This window comes from Sabethes cyaneus, chromosome 3 (genome assembly GCF_943734655.1).
Source record: "Sabethes cyaneus chromosome 3, idSabCyanKW18_F2, whole genome shotgun sequence".
Taxonomy (NCBI): domain Eukaryota; kingdom Metazoa; phylum Arthropoda; class Insecta; order Diptera; family Culicidae; genus Sabethes; species Sabethes cyaneus.
The window spans coordinates 131,203,810-131,226,111 of NC_071355.1; the positions used below are offsets into that span (position 1 = coordinate 131,203,810).

At 37.0% G+C, this 22,302-nt stretch overlaps 1 protein-coding gene across 1 annotated transcript in view; it reads right to left on the minus strand.

The window, feature by feature from the left end:
- LOC128740149 (muscle M-line assembly protein unc-89-like) overlaps window positions 1-22,302 on the minus strand; it is a 181,418-nt gene that overhangs the window by 151,496 nt on the left and 7,620 nt on the right. The window contains exon 2 of the mRNA XM_053835670.1: window positions 1,279-1,947. Coding sequence (XP_053691645.1) covers window positions 1,279-1,947 — 669 coding nt within the window. The remainder of the gene's footprint in view (window positions 1-1,278; window positions 1,948-22,302) is intronic.

Sequence of the window (22,302 nt, forward strand, 5' to 3'; positions counted from 1 at the left end):
TTAGAAAGCGAGTTATGGCCCATCTCCCCTTTAAGAGGGTGGGCTTCCATACAAATGAAATGCAAATTTCCTCTTATCTCGAGAACTAATCAATCAAATGGAACCAAATTTGGCATGTGGGAGTTTTAGATGGCAGAAAGTTTTTCTATGGTGAATTACTACCCCTTCCCCTTTTAAGAGGGGAGCTCCCATACAAATGAAATTCAAATTTCCTTATAACTTGAGAACTAATCAAGCAAATGGAACGAAATTTGGCATGTGGGAGATTTTGGAGTCTTGAATTTATTTTACGATAGTTAGAGACCTCTCACCCCTGTGATAGGGGGATATGGACTCTCATACAAATAAAACAGAAATTTGTGCGAAACTCAAAAACTAATCGAACTCGAGAAATTCGAGACTCTTCCATAAAACATTAGTCAATACAAGGCCACAAAAACTATCTATAGTAACACTAGATCATTCAGGACGAGACGGTCGCGAGTGTTGCCGGTGACGCGCCGTCGGAAGCGCCGCCCAACTTGCAAAACTCGAGATTGTGACAAAGATCATCCGAGATTCATGATTTATGTACAACACAGGTTAATTTGTGGCAATATGAAGTTTGTCGGGTCAGCTAGTAAATAAATAAATAAATAAATGAGTCAGGTAACACAGTAGCAAACGATAGCCACCGTACAACGCTGACAAAGTACATAGCCCTTATTAGACCGGTAGTTTTTATGGATTCGACGATACTCACGGAGGACATGCCCGCACATGCGGACGATATTTGATGGAGTAAAAGCTGGAAGCGGAGAGCGGCGGGAGTACACTAGAATCTTTTTACGTCCATTTATTTTACGTGATTTCCTTTTGATAAATATATTTTTACTTACGGAATTGGAATTAATGTCATCTTGTTTTACGTCTAAAATTTGAATTACGTCCACCCTTTTTACGATCGATTGTTCGTACGTCCCATAATAGTGGTCGTAAAACGAGATTTAACTACGGTGGACCGGACAGTCATAAGGAAAACGGTTCTACTTAACAACCCCACGGGCACCCAGAACAGAAGGCCACTTTTCGAGATAGATTTTTTAGACTAACCCCCTACAATACCTCATCTATTTTACAGAAAGACGTAGCTATACGTTAAAAAATCATTTTCAATGTGTATACCTAACATTAAGAATGACCTTCTTGTACAAATCACAAAAATGGTTCTAGAGCTGTTAACCGTTATAATCTAATGTTAGCTATCAAACAATTATAAATTTCAAATTGCGTACCTACCTCTGGTGCGATGAGGTATGAATGATGGGGCAAATTCGCATGACTCACTATTTGGTTTAACTACTGTTAAATTGCAAGTAGTTTCGATACGTTCAAAACCATTAAATGCAACGCACTTATAAGTACCGGCGTCTTCCGGATTCAAATTGTTGATCCAAATACACCCATACGCTCCGCGGTGCAAATCATTCATGTCTACAACATGATCATTATATACAACGGGGATATCGTCCTTAAACCACTCAAGTTCTGGTTGGAATCCCGTGGCTGCACACATTAATTTATAACGTCGTCCCGCTAGGCCAGCTCTATTAGTGAGATGTACTGACCATGCCAACTTATCACGATTATGTAATATTTTTTTATGGTGGTATTTAACTACGTCATCGCCGTATTGCAAAGGTGGTGGTGATTGTTCTGGTTTAACCTTTTTTGAACTGTCTTTTGCGTCTATTGATATTACTGTTGCTTCAGTGACTTGTGCATTTCTCATATTTTCACTAATTACACTAGAGACAGGTTCTTCGCTTTCAGATATCTCTGAAGTTTGTAATATTTCGTCCAAAGTAATTTTGTGTTCTTCTGCAATTATGTTTTCTGTATTACTTGGCGTTTCAACACCTGATTGTTTTTCTTCTGTTGACGATTTGACTCCGACCACCGTTGAAGCTGAATGGTCTTAAGCATGTAAAGATATAGTTAAATATATGATATAATATAATTGGAATAAAAATATAAAACTTAAACTAGTTTATATAATAATAATTATTGTTATAATAATTATTATACCATAGAAACTAGGTATTTCCCAACGGTAGATAGTTGATAGTAGATATATGATACAGCGAGAAAATATATGTCTGTTCTTCATGTTTTTAACAAAAACGAAATAATTCAAAACTTTCGAGGGGTGTATCCGCATAATATGTAATACAGGGAGGCGTGTGATTGTATATTATTTTCTTGTAAATTACTTCCCGAGCAGGAGCCAATACCTGATCCATACCTAATGAATATCAAATTCAGCTATCATATCTAAACTTGGTATTCATTAGTAATCGCATTGTTTTAAAGAATAATTTATGAACACCTCGATGAGATATGATACCTCAATATGCTATTAATAAGTTAATATGCTATTAATATGCAATATGCTATTAATAAGTTATAGATAACAATTTTTGTACTATATCAAATGAATTACTAAATCAGCTATGAAGCTACAAAGAATGACTTGTAAATGCCTCATTGAGGTATAATATTGCTGTTGCACTTGAAAACCGTGCTTGACGTGCGACATTCGATTTTATTCTTGTTCGGTGTGTCGCAACTACGGCGCACGTGGTGCGCTGTATAGCGCATCAATGTGCGATCACAGCGCTCCACGTACGACGTAGTTGGGACATACAGAACCAAAATAAAACCGAATGTCGCACGCGGATATTACGGTTTTCAACTGCAACAGCAATACCTCAATTGTCGTCCAGTGTTTCAAAAACATTTGAAATTATTTAGATATTGCAATAACAACACTAGTTATTATTTAAGTGTTTGTAGAACATTTTTAGGCATTATTTTAGCTATTTTACTTCTTACGGCAAGCTAGTCGATACCAAATTTAGATATACAGTTATTAGCTTAGCTTAGCTTAGGTAGACTGCCCGTAGTGATTGACCGAATCAGTAAGGTTGCACAAAGAACCAATTATATGGTGCTTGGGAGTAGCATTACATTCTCATTATGCAAATTTCACTGATGCAATATTTTGAAAATTGACCAATAACGACGCCCACGACCAAAAGGCTGTACTACATGGGGAAAGGAAGAAATATTAGTCCGACACTTGTTGCTGCTAGAGACCGCGTGTACCACTGCACCTCCACAAGTATCACGGTATAGGATTTGTGTTAGCAGGGCAATGAACAGATCAGGGTTTATCTTGGTAGATGATATGATGCAATGAAACAACGCGCGTGTCAGCGATTGCATTTCATCCATTAGAAAAGCTTTCTGCGATCACTATTACAGATTGTGCTTTAAAAAGCGCGTGCGACGTATTTGAGCCTGAATTCGATTCAAGAATATGAATTTTATGCTTTGGACATTTATTTCCGTGTGTAAAATATAAACTAGGGGGCTCTGTAGCCGCAAGGTTACCGAGTCTGCTTTGACAAGCGAATGGTCGTGGGTTCGAATCTAAGTAGAATCAGACCATTCGATGTCAAAGTGACTTTAGCATGGGTTTATTCTCTGGCCCCTCATCACCCTTCCTTCATGCTGAGTTCTACATTATCCCGAAGACGCTTCTTATGGTTAGTATACTGGTATGAGAACCTATTGAGGTAATGGTTTTGAACCTCATGAGGACTCACCAGTGCTAACTATAACGAGGCGAAACAGGTATAGTAGGACATGCATCGAAGCAAGGGTAAAACCCTCAACACATAAGCACGCATAAAAAAAATATAAGCTTATCGTTTACTCAATAACGATAAAGCACAGAGTTGCAGTGCAGAATACAGCATACACCCGGGCAACATTACAATAGATCAATAATGTGGTCAAAGTGATAAGTCCAAACAAAGAAAAAAAATATATAAACTAGTCCCGCTCGAATCCACTGTATGAACGAAAAATACTGCATCCGTCTTGTAGATAAGGTTCACGAATTTTTGACGTAGGACTATGTCTTACGGCAAGTTTTGAGATAGGGTGTCATTCCAAAAAATCGAAAAATGCGAGCGTCATGAAAAATGAGAGGTTTTGAGCGCTAATAGCTCAGCGGTTTTCCGATCGATTTTCAATATTCTTACCCCAGTCGATCGGAAAATCTTCTAAGAATTGACCCAAATGAAGAAAAGTGTTGATTCTTGATGTTGAACTATTGAAAAATTGAAAATAATGAACCTATGTTTTACCAGAATTCTCGCTTCGTGATTGGTTGGAAGATTCTTTACGATGTCTAAACCTATACCAGTTTGATATCTGTGCTTGGGAAGTAAGCCAAAACAACTGACAAAGTTTCCTCATTTCAACAAAATTTCTTAACACCGCGATTAAACCTAGACCATTTTGATGTCCTTGCTTGGGAAGTACGCCAGAAAGAGTGACAGAGCCGCCTCGTGCCAACAAATTTCTTACGAACGCGATTAAACCTAGTCCAATTTGATGTCTGTGTTAGGGAAGTGTGCCAGAAAAAATGATAGAAGTTCATTGCCCCAACAGATCGCAAATTCTTTACTGCGAGACGATTAAACCTCGGCGAATTTGATATCTGTGTTGGAAAAATGTGCTACAACTGTAGTGTTCGGTTATAATACCACTCTGTATGAATACACATGCTTGCCGTTTCATTAGAAGTGTAGTGAAAAGATGTGCTGTTGATAAAATAGGATTGAATTGGTAAAATCCCTTCAACGTGGGGAACCAAGGGTAATAAAAACAATCTTTAATTTCAGTAAGGTAGCAGGAAAGCAATAGTTTGTGTTCTTGATTTTGTTAAATTGTTTTCAAATGCACAATCTTTTGAGAATTGAACGTATGCAATGTTACTACTTTGATAAATGTTACATACAACGCATGTAGCATGTATATATGTTGCATATAGCACGTATATATGAAGAATCGAATGATTACAAGCATGAATACATGCTACTATCACTACAAAGAGACTTATGTAGTCCTACGTCACCTATATATGCGGTAGTGTCTTGTACACAACCCCTCTGATTTTTTTATTGATTCAATATTTCTCGCAATTTAAGGATAAAGTTATCGTGGTGGTCATCAATCACGCGTTCTAATTCGTTTACGAACCATTAAATTAATAAATTCACTGCTCCAGGAATTTATCGTTTCATAACTGCTTACTGCTGATTCTGATCCCTTGCAAAAAATATTCTGAACCTACCCTCAGGACCATTAACGAAAACTGAAAATAATATTGTGCTCCATGAATGATTAGAACAAAATTAAATTAAGAACATTGTCCATTGCACCATTGTCCATGTGATAACCATCACATTGCTAATTGGCTCACAATATCTGACAGCAAAAACCAGGAACAGTGAAACCAATAAAGCATTTCTTAAAGCCAATAGTCCCTAAGTTGACAAGCATTTCCTCCTACCAACGCAAATATATAGAGATATAACGCTCTACACGCTCTCCAAATTCAGATATGTAGTTATTCCCCAAAAAATATCTGAATCAGGTATTCTTTAGTGATTTTCTCCTGGTCGGATAAACAGAGTGTATTAGGTATACAATTTGTGAAAACAGCTTATAACTTAAAAAATCGAGGGGTTTGAGTTTTACCCCAATTACCCTAATATATTTCTTTCCTGCTTCACTAGCTAGAAACAAAAACAAACTGATATTTTCTGTTTTATTTGTGTCCACGTTTCCAACCACACACCGTTGGTGAGAAGAGTCAAAATAAATTCTTATAATACGTATAAATGAAAAAATATATTAGCAAATTTTGGAACCATTTTCCCGGAAAGATTCTAGATCGCAGTAGGATTATTTTTTCACGTCATAAGTAACAGATGAAATAAAACGAAATCTGCTACTGCCGTCTCATTTGCAGTCAGTAAGAATGAATGCATTATACTATAGAGCACTGGTTCATGCTCCACACTACGGAACTTCCATTTAGAGTACTACCGGAACCTAAAACTGGTCATTTATAAATTGTAAAATAAAAAAGAAATATGGCAAATGGATTTATGAAAACCACGGGATTTTCTAAAACAAATTCTTGGATAAACATTTGGATGTATTTTGACCCAATTTGAACATTCCGGAATATCTGTTGTATTAAGGATAGTAAAAACTTTGCCTGCAAACAGTTTTCGATTTTCCATAGCTACTTCGCGGCCGCACTATGGCGCAAAGCTGGCCAAAAGTCAAAAATCCAATTTCAAGTTTGTGCCTTTATTATATTTTTTTCATATTCTGGAATAGTTTGGGAAGCTAACCTGAAAATTTTAGCCAGTTTAAAGTTAAAATGAATTTTTGATAAATGTCTGAAGTTGAGCATGTTGAAGATTGATATTTTGTTCTTCCATACAAATTGTATGGGAAACTCAACACGAATATTCAGCGATTAAGAAAGTATGGTGGGAAACGCCAGAAAACGCCCACCTTAAATGCATCTTATATGAAATTTTCTCGACTTTTCGAAAAACTGAGTGGCTTTCTGCGCTTTGCTGCGCTAAGGGAGATATATCGATTTTTTGCAGGGTATATCGGAAGTGATTTCTTCGTGTTATATGAAGGCGTGATAAAGGTTTTTTATGGTTTATGAACCACCCTAATGCATCACGATATAATTTTTTTATGTTTTCAAAGGCAAATACAAAATTTGTCACCCCAAAAAACAACAAACAAAATTAAAACTGTAAAAAGAGAAACAATTTTTTTAAATTTTGTGAACCACACTAATGAGCGCGTATTTTTTTGGATTTTTGATCCCAAATTTGAAATCAGTGACCCAAAATTAGTCAAAGATGTTATTTTCAGCCGATTTGAAGTAACTTTTGACTTTTGGCCAAGCTTTGTATGGAGGAGCGCCACTGTGGGCCGTTCCGCTGCTTCAGAAGCTGATGTCTATGAGCATCGAAGCGACCGGAACGATCACGATAAACAGAGTTTGTAGTATTTAGTAAGCCAAATTGAAACGCGGAGAAAGCGTGGAACATGTTTCTAAATGCGTATACGTTGTCACCGTTGAATGGATATTTTCAACTAAAGTTGTCGTAGTATCCACATGTCTACATTCTGAGATTATTTTTTCCTGTATGGACTCATCACTGCGACCAATATTGTTTAATCTATTGTGATATCGCCCGGGTGTTTGCTGTATACCCAAGCAAATATTTCTAGCAAATTGAGTACAAAATTTGTTACCTTGATGTAACGGATTTGATTACTCAGTGTGCTTTCATTTTGGTCGACTTAGTGGTTAAAATATCAAAATTGATAGCAAAAATTCCACGCCGTGAAATTAAATTGAATACTAATTTTGCTATCAAAAATATCAAACGGAATACTAATCATGCTATTACAAAATATTAATGAGAAAGCTTGAACTGATCATTTTACTAGAAAAAAGTTTATGTGAAAATAGAATAATTTAAATATTGTAGGTTTATTAGAGGCTATTAGAGTCAATACGATAGTAGCAACTGGCCCTGCAATTGTCCTGTACTCTATCAGCTGGCTGCGAAGTCTTTCGTATAAAAACAGAAGGTCAAGTTTCGATAACGGAATGTTGCTGATAAACGGCTGAATAATGCGTACCGTCGGTGCCTTGTGCACGTGTGGGCATAAAATAGACCTTACAGTGGTTCACAGCCTCTTATTCAGCAACTCCTATTCCTACCTCCTCGTAGTACCAGCCGGGATACGAGCAACTTTGGTGGAGATCGGGTAACCAACCCCGGTGGAAGCCAAGGTCGTATGCCGACAGGGAAGGAGGGCTCTTTCGAGCTTCGTTGGCCCTTCGGCAAAACTGAATCGTTTCAGTTGTGCACTATGGTCAAAAAGTTTCGGTGTATACATTATTTTGCCACTAAACAAGCGTGCAGGGCGCTATATCTCTGCATATTAGCGTTGGTAGGAGGAAATGCTTATCAACTTAGTCCGTATTGGCTCGTTTCATAACGCCTGATTTTTGTTTTCAGGTATAATAAATTCAAGTTTGTCACGTGGTTCCATAAATCTTGCATGTGCATATTATTTTTCGATATGAATTGGATTACGGCTTATGGCCATTCATCATATTCAATTTATAAAAAAAGGTATATTTTATGTCTTAATTTTCATAATTGTTACTTTACAGGAAAATTTTTCGAATATCTCATATAATTGGTGATTACATACTGAGTGTCGTTTCGTATAGCAATTTAGTATTGTTCGTTTACGTGCCTCGCTCGTTGCATTTTTCTGACTGCGGTGGTGTTTGAAGATCATTATATTAACTTGGGCACACTTAATAATGACGTGTTTACAAACCAGAACGTATATTGAAGCGTTCTAAACGACGCATTAGATACGTGAAATTGTTACTCAGGAACATTGCGCGCGTGACTACCATTATATGATAATTAGGGTTTTTCGGAATTTTTTTTGATCGAACGATGCCATAGTTTTCGCGTAACCATAGTTTTCGATGTAATTGCCAAATTGAAGCGTTTGTCTCAAGACGGCTTTCGGGTATTGCAACAAATATCTATTGGTATCTAATAACTGCTCGCGCTATTTCGGACAAATCGAATAGGTTAATAGCACATAAGTTTCGGTATCGGTGAATTTCTCATAGTTTTTTTATATCAATATTTCGGATTTCTTAAAATTGAAAAGCATAATGGAAACACTCCAAATATTAAAAAAAAACAAAATAGAAAGCATCGTAAAGTTTATACATATTTATGATCCAGTAACAGAATTATAACACAAATAGATCATAAAAAAGAATAAATAATAGTACATGACAGAAAACGGGATGTATGGACCAGAGCACTCACATCTTATATAATAAAACCAAGTTGGTTCGTTTGTTTGTAAGGGATAAACTCAAGAACGGCAGGACGGAATTGGATGATTCTTTTTTCAGTTGATGTGTTTTGGTTTGCGTCAGGTTTATACGCAAAAAAAATATTAAAAATCTACGCGAAAAACTGAAAAATAGTAAAAACCCGATATTTTACTTTTCCCGCCATTGGTCGCATAGATAATGTTTTAAACTACTATGATTATTATCGGTGCAAATCAACCGGCGTCGCATTCAATATGAAGCGTCGTTGCTGGGCTAACAAACATGTTGATGAGGGTAACTTTGATTGAATGGTCAATAGTGCCTGATTTTCACAGAACATCTGTTCGTTACAACTGTGTTAGAAATACTGAATACTGAAATACTTAGAAACTGAGTTAGAAATGTTTGTTCGATTTAATCGACGTTTTTCGGCGAAAGAAGTATGAAGATTTTTAAATACCAGTTAGTCCGGACGTTTCGAGCTACTACTGGTCTTCGCTCATCATCTGCGGACAACTTTTTCGTCCATTAGGTTCTACTTGGACTTGGAGAAAGATAAACCAAGTAGAACCTAATGGACGAAAAAGTTGTCCGCAGATGATGAGCGAAGACCAGTAGTAGCTCGAAACGTCCGGACTAACTGGTATTTAAAAATCTTCATACTTCTTTCGCCGAAAAACGTCGATTAAATCGAACAAACATTTCTAACTCAGTTTCTAAGTATTTCAGTATTCAGTATTTCTAACACAGTTGTAACGAACAGATGTTCTGTGAAAATCAGGCACTATTGACCATTCAATCAAAGTTACCCTCATCAACATGTTTGTTAGCCCAGCAACGACGCTTCATATTGAATGCGACGCCGGTTGATTTGCACCGATAATAATCATAGTAGTTTAAAACATTATCTATGCGGACTTGGAGAAAGATAAACCAAGTAGAACCTAATGGACGAAAAAGTTGTCCGCAGATGATGAGCGAAGACCAGTAGTAGCTCGAAACGTCCGGACTAACTGGTATTTAAAAATCTTCATACTTCTTTCGCCGAAAACGACGATTAAATCGAACAAACATTGCGGTGGCGGCGATTATCTGAAATCAACATTAGTTAGAAATGGTAATCTTTCCAGAATCCTAAAACTTATTGCCAAATATTCATTGAAAACATGTGGAAAATGTTGATTTTTCAATTTATAGCACTCAACAGTTAAGCTGGCTGTTAATTTATTTTTTGTAAAAGTAAATTCGATAGCTCTAGATAATGCCTAATTCCGTCTGCTGTAGTTGTCCGTTAATATGGTATGCAATATACATATATTGAAACAGAATCTTTATTCTTGCTAATAAACAGTTTTATGGGCTAGCAAATTTAAAAAATAATAAATGTTGTATAATGCGTTGGGGGTTCAGTTTATAAAAGAGCCTAATAGTCTAAAACTAATTCTTTCACATCATTTATCAAATTATTGAAATTAATCAGAACTGGAAACTTTCTACGTTGTATGCGTTTCTAATGCATGTTTACATTTACATTTTCGTATGTTTGAGGAGCCTAGCAAGAAACGAAATTAGCAAATAACATTGATTATATTTTGAGGAATAATGAAACCTATCAGATTGGTTTAATATACTAACAAAGGTAATTGTTTGAGGACTTTCAGTAGAGTATAATTCATTCGATAAATTCTTACCAATCGATTGATAAGTAAAATTAAAAATCTAATGAATCTAATTGACATTCTCATTTCATACATATGAATATCAAATTTAAATTCAAAAATTACGGTGGCAATCACAACAAAGCTCTGGTTTCGATAGAGGAAATCGTAAGTGTCAACAAATTATATGTTTAATAAACCAAAAATTTGCGTAAAAAAACAAACAAAATTTCAAATCAATAATGGGGGAATGCACAAAGGCGAAAGAAAACATTTGAGGGCGTTGAACAGAACAATCATAGATTTCGGCGGCAATGAAAATATAGTTGGTGGTGAAACGATTCTGTTCTCAAAAAGTTTTGAATGTATATTGCATATCATTAGATAGTTAACTGCAGTAGACGGAATTAGGCGTTATATAATAACATCGAGTCTACTTTTACAAAAAATAAATTGACACTCAGCACAACTGTTGGCTACTGAGAATTGAAAAATCAACATTTTCCATATGTTTTTAGCGTATATTTGGCAATACATTTTACGATTTTGATTGCCATTTCTAACTAATGGTTTAGCACAGTTGTAAGAAACAGATGTAAGAAACAGATGAAAATCCGGTAGTCAATTAACCATTCCCTCAAAAGATAAACTTCTCAAAAACGCACAAAACTTAACCTACAGTTTGAGTACATCCAAAATTTACTATTTACGGCATTTAATTCAATTGGTGGCAGTACGAAGTTTGCCGGGTCAGCTAGTTGAAAATATTTATATTAAATATATCCACAATATAAGAAAGCATTCGACTATGACCTATAACCCAAAGACAATAAATAAGTGCAATGACAGAAGTAATTAAAGAAAATCACTTAAAAATCATATCTATAAAGTACACAAAAACAATAACATCAATGAATGGGAGGGTGTTTGAAGCAGTGTGCTTAGGGAGAGTGAAGTGGTCAACTTCCTAAGGTTAACCTTGGCCCGGCTAACAACACATTGTGGATAATGAGCGGGCCCTTCTCCCCACCTATTTGGGCCATTCTGCATTGGAAGGGCTTACTCAACGATTGACTCATGTGATCTAGTTTCTGGAAGGAGATTCTTAAATACCCTTGGTACGTTCAAGTGATGTTGCTTGCCGACCGATTTCCTTTTGGCCCTTCATACAGGAGCTGGTAAACGTGACCAATCGTTATATTTGTACGATTCCCCTTGTCAAGATATGCCCATTGCTATGAACAGTTGTTCTGCTAAGATAGGTGGTAGTTCCCATACATACATACATACATACCTACATTATTTTTCCACTAAACCAATGCATTTAGAGTTATTAAAATTTAAACTTCCTTCCGTTGGCAATCAACGATTAGACAAGAAAATGTAACCATATTACCATTGAAAAAGGCCAAAACCTAGGGCCGAAACGTCAGGCAGTATAAAAAAGCCTTGATTATGTTTAATCAAGGTATATCAAAAGAATTGTCACTTTTTCATAAATAAATAAAATCCCAAGCAGTTTCGATTTATTTAGTGGGTGTCATTCCGGAACCTAAAATGTATTTAAGATAATAATTGCACAATCACTATTCGATTTTATTATGCATCACAATTACATAGGTTAGTCTGTGGTATAAGGTAAGTATAAGACAAGACCGAACCTACACAATTGTGTAGGTTGCTAAATTCCGCAAATATTCATTGCAATTTGCAGAATATATTGGTTTTGTTATCTTGGGAGATAAAAAATTATCATGATCCTAAAACCAAAAATATTATAACTAAAACCCTCCGTGCTTATAGGGATATACATGGGCGACTTACATCTGCGCCAATCGTTGTGTTAGATTTTAGCAAATCGGTATTCTGGCAGATAAAACTTTAATCTTAAATGGTGTAGTGTGACTACCAATACTCCCAAGAACTTGTTCTATATAATCAACGTAATTGTTTTAAGGGGAAGTCCTGTATGGCCGGACAGGCCTCTATGCCCGGACACTAGCGATTTCTCAAAAACAAGGAATAATAAAATGATTTGGAAAGAATAGGACAATAGGGTAGATGCTCTAGTAGTTATGGTAGTACCAGTAGTGGTGGTAACTCGAAGTATTCCATTATTTTTGCAGATTTTGGTACAAGTTCGATATGTATCGAACTACCAGTACCAGTATCATTTGGTAAGTATCAAACTTGTACCAAAAACTACAAAAATAATGGAATATTGCGAGCTTCCACCACTACTGGTACTACCACAACCAGGGCCCGGCATCGTCGAAACAAATAAATGAAACTGACTTTCTCTTACCTTCGCTTCATACATGAAGTGACTTGCTTCACTTGTTGAACAGGACGTTTCAAGCAAGCTTCAGTTGAAGTTGGCTGTTTCAATTGACGACGGCAGAAAGTCAGGCACGATTTGTCGACATTTACAAGGTTAACTTTAATATGCGTTGCATTGTAGGAAATGTTACTCAAATTCAATTCATTCGCATTCATAGTTGCTGGCTTTCTTCTGAATATTTGATAGAAAAGTACAAATGAAAAGTTGAAACCGATGGTCATGACGAGGTGAAACCCGTTTTGCTGACGCTGACTGAAGCAAGTTTGAAACTGAAGTGGAGCTGCTTCTGTTGAAACCGAAGCTTCACTACTTCATTGTTGAGTGACGCTATGCAATTGAAGGTGGCGTTATCGGGCCCTGACCACAACTACTGGAGCATCTACCCTAGTACCATGAATGTACTATTGTTCCACTCTTTCCGAATATTTTTATCATTTTTTTGTTTTTGAGAACTCGCCAGTGTCCGGGCATAGAGGCCTATCCGGCCATACAGGACTTCCCCCTATTTAAAATGCTACGGTGACGAAAATATGCATTAATAATTAATAGTAGCGCAACTATTGGTGCTACCACAACTATTGGATCAACTACCCTAGTTGAAATAAACGATAATCTGAACCTTGTCGTGGTGTAGGGCTTTTTGACTAATCAGTAAATGAAAAGCGGTCACGTTTAATTCTAAATGGGGGTATATACTAAAATGCTTTTGTGAATTCCCGTGGGCCTGGGCGTCGGGGTAAAAATTACCAAATGTGACGGTTGAGCTGTTCATAAAGTGCCTTCATTCTGATTAAGAATAGGGCCAGCAAGGGGATCTCTGACAACTGGTAGTATTTCAACCAACCTCTTGGTTAGCCTAAATCAATATACAAAATGTCTGGAAACTATATGGTTTGGGCCGGCTAGGAGCTTGATGTTGCTAGGGTATGGTGAGCGAACCCACCAGCTCCACTTGGACCCAGAAGATGAGCTAACAATTAATTCAATTTATTTATTTATTTATTTACAAGTCTTCGAATTAATCGTACAGGCTGTTCCTACTACTTAATCTACGCTTAAAAATTGTTTTACTTATGTTAAAGTCATAGCACTCAGATACATTTTCGAAATTTCTGCAACACATATCAAATGGATTGTTTCGGCCATGTGTAGTACGGTACATTGGAAGACTCAGGAAGTTAGTCCGCCGGATAAACCTTGGGGGCACGTTGAAACGAACTCGGCTGAGCAACTCGGGGCAATCAATATTGTTATCCAGAAGATCAAATACGAAAAGCCGTTGTAGCAGTATCCTCCTACTTATAAGCGTGCGCAAGCGAAGAAGCGCGCATCTGTTTTCGTAAAGAGGTAGACGGATTGAACCACGCCAGGGCAGGAATCGTAGGGCGTATCGAATAAAGTGGCGTTGGATTCGTTCGATGCGATTGATTTGCAGAGCCTGGTAGGGAGCTCACACTAATACACCATACTCGAGTACGCTGCGAACAAGTGCACAATACAATGACTTTAAGCAGTAAGCATCTTCGAATTGCTTTATGTTTCTTTTGATGAATCCTAAAACAGTAAAAGCTTTTGCGGTACTAGCTGCAATGTGTTAGGTGAAGGTAAATTTAGTGTCCAATAGAATGCCTAAATCTTTAACCGTATTCACTCGACTGATGTTTACTGTTGACATTTTATAATCGAACAAAGTAACGTGTCTTTTTCTACAGAAAGAGATGATATTGCATTTCTGCACGTTCACCTTCATCCCGTTCAACAAACAGCAATCCATTAATGAATTAATGTCTGCCTGGATTGCACTGCCGTCAGCTGCCGACTCTACTACCCGGAAGAATTTAAGATCATCTGCAAACATGTATTTGGTAGATTGTATGGTAGAGCACAAATCGTTCACAAACATAATAAACAGCAGTGGGCCAAGGTGGCTTCCTTGAGGCACACCTGATTCTATCTTGGAAGGTGTCGAATTTGTTCCATTTATGCGTACATATGTATGCAGTACGTTGAGTGAGGTATGAAAATAATCATCGTGTTAGCCACACAGGGAATCCCATTTTTTCCAATTTAGTATTAGTAGCTGCACTGTATCGAAAGCTTTCGCAAAATCGATATAAACGGCATCGACTTGCTGTCGTTTATCAAGAGCAGTTATCAGCGATGAAACATAAGCCATCAGGTTCGTAGTTGGCGATCGTTTTTTAACAAATTCATTCTGCCATTCAGAAATAATACGGTGAATTTTCGGGTACAGCGAGTCGTGGATGAGACTCTCTTTGGCAAGCAGCTCAGAATTGAGGTTGCACGGTAGTTAGTAACTTCTTGCAAACTGCCGGCCTTATGAATAGGCGTTATTGCAGCAGTCTTCCATACATCGGGGAGAGTTCCTTCAGCCATCGAACGGTTAAACATAATTCTCGCATGTATTGCTAGCGTTTCAGCACAATTTTTAAACAGTAGCGGTGGTAAGTAGTCAGGTCCGGCGCCTTTGGGTCCATTGATTGATTGCAGCTTTCCCTTCGCTTAGCGTAAAGTTGAAAAGTGGCACATTCAAATTAAAAAACGGCAAACTACTCAGATACGCTTCAGACGAAGGTGGGCGGTTATTACTTTGCACGCTTCGAAAAAACTACAAGGTATACAGCCCTAAGGGTTGTACGAAAGGGTGACGTACGACTATATCATCAGATCAAAGACTAATGTAAACTGCATTTCTGGCATATGTTTGTTTATAAGAATCTGTGAGTGGCATTGTTTAAGTGAATGTTTAAAAGAGAAGAGCAAAATATTCAGATTCAATTCTTCATTTAATGCAATGGTGGCTTTGAAAATACGTGGACGGGGGTTCATAAGTACAACACCTGCAACCTTTGAGACAGAAATTTCTTTTAAAAATCACTTGTGTGCATCATACAGGTTGAAATGGTAATGAATTATCCTCCTACTGCAGGGGTGAGGGGTCTCGAAGCATCATAAAATAAATAAATTCAAAGCCAAATTTGGTGCCATTTACTTGATTAGTTGTCGAGTTGTGAAGAAAGTTGTATTTCATTTGAATGGCATCTCCCCTTCTTAAAGAAAGCAAAGGTTCTAATCCACCATAGAAAAATTCCCCCCGCTCCCCTGTTAAAAGACGGAAGGGTCTCATTATACCATAGAAAAAATTCAGAAACATCTTACCTCCAAAAACCCCCACAAGCCAATTTTGATTCCTTGAGTTATGAGGAAATTTGAATATTATTTGAATGGAGGCCCCCCTCCTAAAGAAGGGAGGGTTCTTAATTTACCATAGAAAAAAGTTTTGCCTTCTGAAACCCCTACATTACAAATTTGGTTCCATTTGCTTGATTAGTTCTAGAGTTTTGAGGAAATTTGTATTCCATTTGTACGGGAGCCCCCCTCTTAGAAGGAGAAGTGGTCTCAGTACACCGTAGAAAAAAATCCTGCCCCCATATGCCAAATTTGGTTCCATTTGCTTGATTAGTTCTCGAGTTTTGAGGAAATTTGTGTTTAATTTGCATAGGAGCCCCCCCCCCTCTTAGGCCCCCTAAAATTGCTCTCTTATCACCCTAAAAATTGCTGGTCATTTTATCTATCCAACGACATATAAATTGTTCAGTTTCGTTCAGTAGTTTAGTAGTTATTAGCATTTGAAATCTTTCATTCAAACGTTACACTTCTATTTTCGTTTTCACAAAGTGCTGCCCAGTCCCAGTATAGTAAACAAAGACGTAGTCCTACGTCAAAAGGATGAGAATAAGTTTGCTGACTCTAACTGTGACTCGGCTACAATGTCGTTATAACGAACACGATGTGGGACACCAGTCTGTTGTTTCCGATTTTTAACATAAGACCAGAACGACTTAGGACCACGCTTGATGTTTCCTTCCATGCGATGAATATAACAACGAAAGCAACGAGCATGCAAGGAGTTGTATTCGCTCTCAATGTCATGCAATGCAACTTTACGTCGTTCATCTCGGGAGCGAAAATATTGCTTTCTAGCTTTACGAAGACGATTTCGTAGACGCTGCAGTTCATCATTCCACCAGGGTTGCCTTCTACCAAGAGACCGACGTGTTTTTTTTTCAGAAGCACAACTTCACGAATCACAGCAAACATTTGCTCATATAAGCGAGACGCGGCATCATCGACACTGCATCCAAACAGAAATTCCTCCCAGCGAATTGATGACTAATGGGTAAAAAATAAACATCCGCCCCCCTAGGACTGGTCGGGTTTGTCCCATGTTATTCAACAGCCGTTTGTATCTTGGTTCTGGGTGCGGCATATACTGCAGCTGTTCGCGTAACCGTCACATTTTCTATGGAGTTCCCTATATAAATGGGACTGTTACGCGAATAGCGGCAGTATAATGCACGGTAAAAAATCGTCACGTTTATTTCAAGTGTTTTTGCATTTGCTTTAATTTGTCTCGCCGCACTGCAAATTGAAGTGATTTAGCATTGATTTTCAAGAGATTTTTATTTTTTAACAAAGAGATCTTCCGTTGAAAAGTATTTAATAGAACACACCATCTACATGACTGTTTTCATCCATTGAAATTGAATTTTGTTTTGCAATTCGTAAATGTCAAAGGGCGAAACAAGAGTGCAACTTATAGTAGTCAGCAGAAAGACGTAAAACCAGCAGATTAAACCATGTTTTCCTTCGAAATCACTGATATTCTGGAGCGTGAGTAGAGTGAATTTATCTCTGTAGTCTAAATTATTAAATTAAATGTTTTTAGTATACGGAATTAATCCGATGGAGACGAACATGAATCCCGCAGTGGCGTTCAACAATATTTAGCCATCACAGTAGAAACTGAAATCAAACTGCAACACAGTTCAATTATCGGTGATCATGAATAACATATTAATATCATTCATTATGGTAAATTATATTACACATTATATAATATAATATAATATAATAAATTAGCTTGTCGAACAAATTAAGTTTTATCATGCATTTTTTTTTTCAATTCATTTGACACTCCAAAATTCAAAACATTAGCACAGTCGAAATTGAAGTGATTTTCTGTTGGTTTCATCGTACTTTGTATTGATTCATTTTCAATAGATTTTCATTTCGAATTATAATGTTTGGCAAGTAGTGCTAATTCAAAGGTAAATCACTTCACTTTAACGTGATATTTTTTTACCGTGTGTAGATGAATACTCCTTTTGATGCAGAGTGTGGTATTCTGCCCATGGATGCATAGTCGACGTAACGACCAGCACCATGATTGTTGAGAAAACGCATTTTTATCGTGAAAAACGTTTAAGGCCATATAATTTTTGCTATAAACTTTTTCAATCGAATAATCTGTCAATTTAGTAGAGTTTATTAATCAAAACAGGACTGATGAGGTTTTATGATTCATTCCTCATTTATTGTGTTTAAAAAATGCGAACGCCAGTTTATGCGAATAAACAAACTGTTTTTTTAAACGATTATTCCCATAACTTGGCGTAAAGCTACAAAAACAAATAGGTTACTATGCTGATTGATTATGCGGGAAATTACGTCAACCATTAGCATTACGTGAAACCAATAGCAGAGTAGCTCAATTTTACCTAAATTTCTCGAATATTTTCGAACAAACATATGTTGTTTGATAATTGGGCATGTGAACAACATAGTTAAGAGTGCGTAGGACCGAAAAAGTACATTTTGGTCATTTTGGTTTTTACGTCAACTAGGTATGCCTCTATGGGCAGTATTGTGGTCTAGCTCTGGGGTTGACGTGGGATGGCAAAGTTGAGCAGGTTCGGCTCCGGTTTGAACCAGGTCAATTTGAAGGTCTGAGAGGGTTCAGTCTTAATTGTATTTAACACATTTTTCTTAACAAGAATGTTAGTTAGAAGGTAAAGGCAAGGAAAAGTGAAAAGTACCTGACACACAGCCAAACACGTATTAAAACCGGCTATGGAGCGAATTCAACACAACAACGGAGCAGTAACGGTGAGAAAAATACCCGGAGATGGACATTGCCTTTTTGCAGCAATAATGCATATGTTGCGTATTCAGGCAGACACCAACATTGAACGCGAAACGGATTTACACGGCGGACTGTATTTTTATTCGGATCACAAATCAAAGGATGTATTATTTTCTAACATTTTATTCTCGATGTTTACTTAACCTTCCGTTACTCGCGCTGTTGTATTTTGTACAACACTTGTAGATTTTTGGATGCCATTTTGTTTTAAAGTAACAGATCGATGTCAAACCAAAATGTATTCTTCAATAAACTTCCCGATCAGGAGGGCATAACAAAATTATAACTGATCCTGTTATTTTTTGACCGATTTTTTGCTAACAACGGCTATTATAAATTAGCCACTGTAAGTGGTTAAAATAACTCAAATTCTAACAAAACTGCTTAGCAGTTATATCAAAAATATAACAAAGTTTGTTATGTTTTGAACAAAATTATATTAAAATTTGTTACGATATTTCTAACAAATTTTGTTAAAATTTTGTTAAAATGTAGCGAAAACTTCTTTACCTCTGTCTGCTATATCGACATCTTCCCGGCCTATTGTCAAAAATAGTACAACTATTATCGGGAACATTTCCAAATAGCAACAGAAAAAAATTTTCACACATTTTTTCATTTTCAAAAACCGCATCCTTTCAGTCGGAATTGAACTCACGACATACCGCACATGATGTCATCGTCTTAACCACTATATCAGAACTACTCTTGAATGAAGGTAGTTTAAATGCTCATATGATTTGACCGATAACATATTTTGGGTTGTCAATTTTTGCTGTTCGTGCTGTCTATAAATAGATCTCTTTTGGTACGAGCCCGTGATCAAGAAGAAGAAATCGAATCCGTTTTATCAGTGTTGCACCGTTTTGACAGTGTTGCTCGATGTGCTTTCAAATATACCAGAAAATAAATTGAAGTGAACCTGGCCGTCCAAACTTTTTTTTAAGTGAGTCAGGTTTTGATTCTATAGATGTTATTGCTGATTTTGGTAGGAACCAACCATAGAAAAGAATAAAAACAATTATGAACCTAATTATTTTAGTGATGCGTGGAAGAAAATATTTCTCAATTATACGAGGTTTTGTTAGTAAAGGATTGGAGAAAACACTTGTTGCTTTTAAATTTTGTAAACAAGACGTAAACCGAGAAAAAAACTAAAACATTTTATTTTATCGTTAATTTCTTTTTTTCATAATGTGTTTGCTCGATTACGTTTTGTTCCAAGCGTCTACCAATAAAATAAAAGTTTGAGAGATTTTCTTTTTAATCCTAATGCAAATCTAATCTATAAAGAAGGATTTCTGTCTGTCTGTCTGTCTGTCTGTCCATATGTTCCTTATAGAATCGAAAACTACTGAACCAATCGGCGTGAAAATTTGCATGTAGAGGTTTTTGGGGCACGGAAAGGTTTTCGTGATGGTTAAAGACCCCTCCCCCCACTAAGATGGGGGGCTCCTATACAAATGAAACACAAATTTCTGCATAACTCGAGAACTAATCAAGCAAATAGAACAAAATTTGGCATGTGTGTGTTTTTGGATACAAAATTTTTTTCTATGATGAATTGGGACCCCTCCCCACTTTAGGAGGGGGGGCTCCTAAGCAAACGAAATGCAAATTTCATCATAACTCGAGAACTAATCAAGCAAATGGAACCAAATTTGGCATGCATGTGTTTTTGGAGGCAAGAATTTTTTCTATGATGAATAAGGACCTCTCCCCATTTTAGGAGGGGGGCTCCTATACAAATGAAATACAAATCTCCTCATAACTCGAGAACTAATCAAGCAAATGGAACCAAATTTAGCATGTGGGTGTTTTTGTATGTAAGAATATTTTCTATGGTGAATTAGGATCCCTCCCCACTTTAGGAGGGGGGACTCCTATACAAATGAAAAACAAATTTCCTCATAACTCGAGAACTAAACAAGCAAATGGGACCAAATTTGACATGTAAGTGGTTTTGGAGGCAAGTTTTTTTTCTATGGTGAATTGAGACCCCTCTCTTCTTTAGAAAGCGAGTTATGACCCATCTCCCTTTTAAGAGGGTGGGCTTCCATACAAATGAAATGCAAATTTCCTTTTATCTCGAGAACTAATTAAGCAAATGGAACCAAATTTGGCATATGGGAGTTTTAGATGGCAGAAATTTTTTCTATTGTGAATTACGACCCCTTCCCCTTTTAAGAGGGGGGGCTCCCATACAAATGAAATACAAATTTCCTTATAATTTGAGTACTAATCAAGCCAATGGAACCAAATTTGGCATGTGGGAGTTTTAGATGGCAGAATTTTTTTCTGTGGTGTATTATGACCCCTTCCCCTTTTAAGAGGGGGGGCTCCCATACAAATGAAATACAAATTGCCTTATAATTTGAGTACTAATCAAGCAAATGGAACCAAATTTGGCATGTGGGAGTTTCAGATGGCAGATTTTTTTCTATTGTGAATTACGACCCCTTCCCCTTTTAAGAGGGGGGCTCCCATACAAATGAAATACAAATTTGCTTATAATTTGAGTACTAATCAAGCAAATGGAACCAAATTTGGTATGTGGGAGTTTTAAATGGCAGAAATTTTTTCTATTGTGAACTACGACCCCTTCCCCTTTTAAGAGGGGGGGGCTCCCATACAAATGAAATACAAATTTCCTTATAATTTGAGTACTAATCAAGCCAATGGAACCAAATGTAGCATGTAGGAGATTTTTGAGTCTTGAATTTATTTTATGATAGAGACCTCTCACCCCTGTGGTAGGGGGATATGGATTCTCATACAAATAAAACAGAAATTTTTGCGAAACTCGAAAACTAATCGTACTCGAGAAATTCGAGACTCTTCCATAAAACATCAATCAATAACAAGACCACAAAAACTATCTATACACACGAGTCTTTTTTTACACGGTTTGTTTTTTTCGATTACTCAAGAACGGTGCAATTTAGGATAAAATACGTGACGAATGTCGGGCCTCTCCCAAACGTATTGAGAAATAAATGAATGGTCCCTAAATAGCCCCGTTGTCAATATTCGAAAAAACAAACCGTATAAAAAAGTACTTGAGTGTAGTAACACTAGATCATTCAGGACGAGACGGCCGCGAGTGTTGCCGGTGACCCGCCTTCGGAAGCGTTGCCCACTGTGGGGAGGCAACTCCACGCAGAAATCACTACTGTCTAGGTTTATTTATTTTCCTAGGTCTACCTGGGTTTCCTGGAACGAGCGAGAGCGAGTAAGGAGAGCATCGCGAGATGGTACTTTCCACAAAAAAGGTTTCCGTGAAATGGCACATTCCGCTTAAGGTTTTTCGCAAAATGATATTCGGTATAATGTTGTACAATCATGGCGAACATTACTATCCGCTTTCTGGCTATGCTATGAGGGGACAGGGGAGTTGTTTTCTACTTTACTGTGAGGAAAAATTGCAAATTTGTATATTAAACTACCCATTCCAGGTAACTAATAAGCCTTAACG